Genomic DNA, 6000 nt, shown 5'->3' with positions numbered 1-6000 from the left:
TAGACTCATTTCAGCCTGCGCAAAAAATTCTCTATGCAGACCTATAAAGACATATCCTACAGAGAGGTGACAATGTACATTCGATACATGGCTGATGCCGCGATCATGAACATCCCCTTTAACTGCAATAATGTGACGGAGGCAGAACGTGATGTTCAAGTATAAGGATCGTATACTATTATAGGAAGGTGACATTTGAAGTCGCATTGGCTATTATAAGCCATACGGTTTTCCTTCCTTTGCGCTTGTATTTATAAGCTCTGGTTAACTCAACCAACATGAAAAACATTAGACGGTACAGATGGGTTCACTACTTTACGATAGACTAGTATTTATGAGCATGTAGTGCTAAACGTTCATCGTATACGTAGTTCTGATTTATGCCTCTGCAGCATGCGGGAGTTATAGGTCCATATACATATGACCGTGTTATGTATACAATTCCCTACGGACGCATAAAGTGTACAGAAACAATACCCCCTCCCCCACAACTGAAGTCTCAAAAGATATAGGGAGTATATTTTGAGGTTCGATTACTGCATACATATTACAACGTATCGAGCTCCTTTAAGATCCGGTTTGATGTAAATTGTATGATGAAAAGTTACGCAGCTCTCGTATAGACTTTGTATTTTAATGCCTCAAAATCTTTGCTTGCGCTCAGCGAATGGAAATATTCATTGTTTACATCCACAGCTTGAAAACGTGTCGTGATCATGTGCTGCTGACGTAGGTGAATGGCTTGTTACAAGAGAACGCTCTGATACACTGTAACGACCATGCACCTGTGCCATTTGGACAAGATCAGGAAGATTTTTCAGCTCTACTTCAGTTTTAAAAAACAAGATTTTCAGTTCTAAACGGAAGTTATTGAATGCAATTTGATGTATTCTAATCACTGTCGTTCTGCCGTCCTTCCCTATGATTTTGCTATCAAGTGGCTAAGGTCAAAATAAAAGCCTTGCAAGATCAAACCGCGACATGCCACAAAATGGATTGTCACAATATCGCTATCTATTCCAGTTTACGGCAAATAAAATGTTAAAATAACGCCAAAATCTAGTTAAAACAAACCCCTTCCCGGGCATGTGGGACACTAGAATTCAGGTCCGACCGGAAGCGTTACTTGTTCAGGAATGTGTTGACATTGCCAAAATTCAATAGACACGGAGATGAACCGCTTCTGTAAGGAACATTTAGCGGCGAGGCGATGCTCCTGTAAACCGAGAGTCTAGTCTACCTAGAGGCAGAGAATAGTGGATCTGATCATTTCGACAGCACAGAGTCTTCAAGTCCTGGTTGCTGCCAGCTGTATCAATCGAGTCATTGGAGCGCCTCCTAATGACCGGCCAAAGGCCACAGTTCCTTTTCCGGTCTTCTTGGTACTTTGCCCCCGGGGGCTGCAGGATATTTTCTCTGTAGGGAGAACTCCGAATTAGTGCATATAAATTTGATTTTGCTTGCTGCAACTAAAACAGGAGTTCTATAGCCTAGATCTTGGTATTATATTAAAGCCCAGAATCTTACATTTCCCATGATACCGTAAAGTTCCGGGTGCAATATTCTTTTGAAGTTAGAGTGCAGGATAAAGTTTTACATCCAGGTTTTGTGTCTCCGTAAGGAGGGGTGGGAAGGGGGAAGATAAAAAAACAAAAACGACTAGAGCTTGTTATCTTCACCCCCCCTGTTATAGCCCCCAATGGCACATCTAACACCCTGCGTCTGATCAGACCATTTGTCGACTCAGTGGCTCGGATGTTTACCGGCATCCGGATCGCTAACATTTTTGGTCTCTTCAGTCCTGGTGATTATGTAAAGGTACGTGGCATGTAGACATAGACGTAAAAGCGATGTATGAACATCGTGAACGTTTATTTTTAGGAGGTACTGTGCATCTCATGCTGGGATGAGACTTATCCACAAACATGACTATTCATGCAATTTGTACACAACGTTACACTTTGATGAAAAATTTCATTAAATGGTGTCATTTTTACAATGTGTAAGGTGTCTAATTTCATAATATATACGTGTACGAGGTTAAAATATGAATATTTTAATTTTATAATTGAGTTTTGTTTGTGTAGGTCAAAAGTATAAAAATTGTTGCGGCAGTAAAAGGGCTAAAAGATAACATGCTGGCAACCACCACTAGGGGGAGCTGACTTTTTACAATGAACTCTATAACAGTATGCAGTAAGCTCCCTCTAGTGGTGACTGCAGGCAGCTAGAATGTTAGCTTTTTAAATCTATGTCTATGCAGGGGATTTGGAGCACTGTATCAGAAAAACAGATAAACTATAGAGATTCAATGTAAAGCACCGTACACCGTGAACAGAAGTTTGAATACCCTGGAGTATTACATTTCTCCTGGTTGAGCAGTATTATCAGCATTTTGTGCCTACAAAACAACCAGATCTGCTTAGAGGTTCTTAGTCTTGAGCACGCTTTCGAAGTAAAACAAGTATACATTTTTGATGATCAAGCTGGCATACTGTATGTCGGTCTATACATCAGAAAACAAACCTACTCACCTGCTATGGTCGGTGGCCGTTGTAGCTGCTTTTTTGTGCTCAGCTGTGACCTGGCGATCCGACTTTGGCCGATTGTCCCACTTCCCGCGCGTGAGGAGGATGCGCTGATGGAAACCACACACATTAGTGAGGTTTGTATAAAGGACTAGTCAATAGCAAATCACTGGGAATTACTGGTAGGAGGACAATGCTTCTTGATATACTGGATGCAGTTTAGTATAAGTAGGAAAGGGGAATAATAAATGGGTTAAAAGATGGGGGTAGTAGTCAAGTACTCACCTCATAGATCTCCTCCTTCTCTGAGAGTACGACTTTACACTTGAAGCACATGAAGCAGAGTTGGGACCTTTTACCGAGAGGCCATTTGTGGTAAACACTGGAATATCGGAACTGTGAGTGAAAGAGATGCTCAGTGTTACATTATTCTTACCGTGTACAATGTGCTGGCAGGATTCTATGCGGTAAGTTCTCTGCATATTGAAAAGCTTTAAAATATATAGCCGGTGTGTCCACACAACTGTTCCATATGGTCCAAATGCCGCATACATAGACAACACACAAGATTGTGTGCAAGACGTAAACCAGTAAGCGTCCGATTATCCAGCATCCTCTGGGCTGAGCCGTGGTGGATAACTGGAAATTACGTGGACACGTTTAACTCTACTTGGGTGGCGGGTCTATGGTGACCCTCAACGTCTTGGGGTTCAAAGTGGTGATGCTGATGTGAATAACAGCGGTCATGCACCTGCATTAGACTTTGCCATCTTAGCGTCTGTACTTTGGAGCCCCTAACAATAGGAACCAGGACGCCAGAGATGTCTTATGGACTTGTTGCCGAGGACCTGAAGCGCCAGACTAAGGCGCTGTTCACATCAGGTTGTTTGTTTACGTTTAGCGTGTACGACAGAAAAGTGCCCAACGTACACAACAACTGTCCATAGGGCTCCATTGTCAGGCCTCCGTCTGGCCACTTTACCCCCCCCCCCCCCCCAAAAAAAAAAAAAAAAAAAGAAGAAGAAGAAGAAGAAGAAGAGCGTAGTAGACTTCACTATTCCATTCCTACATTTTTTTTTATTTTTTTTTTACATGGTGGCCGATGGGTGATGGATGCTACTGTTGGCCATCCATCACAGACATCTAATAAACTGATATCTAACGAGCATTTCAATGCGTATATGTTAAAACGGCATCCATTATAGCCCCTAGGGGTGACTGATTAGTTGAACGGATGCCTAACAGTAGCGTCCCTCACCCATAGGTTATAATGGTATCTGTTTAACGATTGTGTCATAAAAAGGCCCATGAGCGTTCATAAAATACACGTTACACAGATCCCATTATAGCCTATGGGTGATGGATGCCATTGTTCGGCATCTATCACAGTATACGTTTAACGTATACATTGGGAGCTTTTACCGGCGTATACATCAAACATAACCCAAAATAAGTGATATCCAGTTAAGCACGAGACTATTTTTGTCCCACGTCGGATTAAATGATTTTTGAATCATCTAATAGAATTTTTTTGTACATAGAAAAGTAAAACAATCTAAAAAGACACTTCTACACACCCACAGAAAAAAAAAAATTATTAGATATCGATATATTCACATCTAAAATCGATAAATAACATCACAGCGATATTCCGTGTACTATGCTACCTCTGACCACTAGCCCCAATAAAATTCACTGGTGCCCCGTTACCAACCTTTTTACAAACACGCAGTCAATCCGTGGCACGCCGACATTTTCCCAGCCAGGGAATTCAGAGGGTACGAAAGTCACAGTTTTGTCCATCTCTGATATCATCAAACCTTCTTCAGACAAGTCAAATGTGGTGTTCATGTCCCTGACATTAAGAGCTGGTGCTGGATATGTCCCAATGTTCTGGAGGGCAGAGGTTCCCAGTGGTACCCGTGCTTTCGTGACGGTGTGGGAAAGCACGCTTGACACAGTTTGTGAGACATGCTTTGATGTACAAATAGACTGTTTAGACTGACTGGTGCCAGAAAGGTCAGTGGCTTTATTAGAAAATAGATTGGCACTCGATCGGAGGGTTGGCCGGCTGGGGATGGAGGTTTTTCTTGGCCTTTTAACCTGGACGTCTGGGGTGATGGGAAGGACTTGGCTAAATTTAGACGGGGTGTGTGTTTCAGTTTGTCGTCTTCTTTTCACAGGCACCACTGGGCTTCGGAGTGTGGGGCTGATATCTGGAAGAAGCTCACGGTGGCAGCGTTTGGCTGGCTGCCTTTTCCTGGTGGGAGGTGCTTGAACGACTGGCTCCTCCTCTTTAATATCTGAATTAATATACAAAAAAAAACAGAAAAAAAGTCAGTTTAAAGAGGATCCGTCCCCTCTCCTGACCGGTCTGTATTAGTAAATACTTGTAAACCCCATGAAATAGCAGTTTATGAAAAGATGATGCAGAATTGTTGTGTTCTGCAGTTCCTCTGTTATTCCTACTGCGAATGTATGAATAAATTAACAACTGGGTGTTACCATTCACCTTGTCAATAGGGTGTGTCCCTACACAGTCTAAAGGCCCTTTTACACGGGCCAATGATCGGGCAAACGAGCATTCGTATGAAAGCTCGTTCCCGATTGTTACCCTGTGTAAACAGGGCAATGATCAGCCCATGAATGAGCAAACGCTCGTTCAATAAGCTGATCGTATCGTTTATGCAGCATGAATTATTGTTGTGCTCGGCAGCACAACAGGGAGACGCGCTGCCGACATAATGGAAATGTATCGGGACAAGTGATCGTAGTAACGAGCGCTCGTCCCCATACATAGCTCCTTGTGAAAGGGGCAAACGAGCGCAGACTACCAAGTTCTCGGTGATCGTAGCTCAATCATAAAGGCCAGTCTTAAAGGACCCTTACACTATTTATTCAGAGTTGACAGTGTCGGACTGTGTAGGGACACACACTCTTGACAATAGGAATAGTAACACCCAGTTGTCCATTTATTCATACATTTCCAGGAGTATTAAAAGAGGAACAACAATGCAGAGTTCTAAGCAAATGCTGCGGCATTGTTATTTTATAGGGAACATAGAAGTCTTTACTAAAAACAGACACGAAGGGAGCGCTGCCAGGTACTTTTTTAAAGATTTACTTGCAGATATGGAAAAGTGACAAAATTAATGTGAAGCTGCACCATTTTATATAAAATTTTTAAAAAATAAATAAAATCTACATTCCGGGGAAAACCCCATTTCACATGAATTTCCCTTTGCTCCAGCCTCACTGTAATCAATACAAATGAATATTTTAAAATCCCTCCGAGCAAATGCCTGAGTTCCTCTAGACCTAAACCTATACGGGCCAGAGAGTTTGGTTGTGTTGCGTAGCGGAGGCAGAGTGATGGTTTTACAGCTCTCCGGCCATCACTGCCAATAGAGCATTACAAATGGAAAGCTAAAACTTAAACTACAATCTTAATGAGACGCGCTCACCGTGAGGA

The 6000-nt window shown here is 42.4% G+C and overlaps 1 protein-coding gene across 1 annotated transcript in view; it reads right to left on the bottom strand.

Moving 5' to 3' along the window:
- Positions 1 to 615: 615 nt before the first annotated feature.
- Positions 616 to 6000, bottom strand: part of KIF18B (kinesin family member 18B) — a 48111-nt gene continuing 42726 nt past the window's right edge. The window contains exons 13-16 of the mRNA XM_075840159.1: positions 4243 to 4831; positions 2814 to 2924; positions 2535 to 2638; positions 616 to 1416 (exon numbers count right to left, since the gene is read on the bottom strand). Of these exons, the coding sequence (XP_075696274.1) occupies positions 1289 to 1416; positions 2535 to 2638; positions 2814 to 2924; positions 4243 to 4831 (932 nt within the window). The 3' untranslated portion in view covers positions 616 to 1288. The remainder of the gene's footprint in view (positions 1417 to 2534; positions 2639 to 2813; positions 2925 to 4242; positions 4832 to 6000) is intronic.

The sequence above is a fragment of the Rhinoderma darwinii genome, chromosome 10 (assembly GCF_050947455.1).
Source record: "Rhinoderma darwinii isolate aRhiDar2 chromosome 10, aRhiDar2.hap1, whole genome shotgun sequence".
Taxonomy (NCBI): domain Eukaryota; kingdom Metazoa; phylum Chordata; class Amphibia; order Anura; family Rhinodermatidae; genus Rhinoderma; species Rhinoderma darwinii.
Note: the sequence above shows the minus strand (reverse complement) of the source record. Positions and strands in the feature narration are given on the sequence as shown.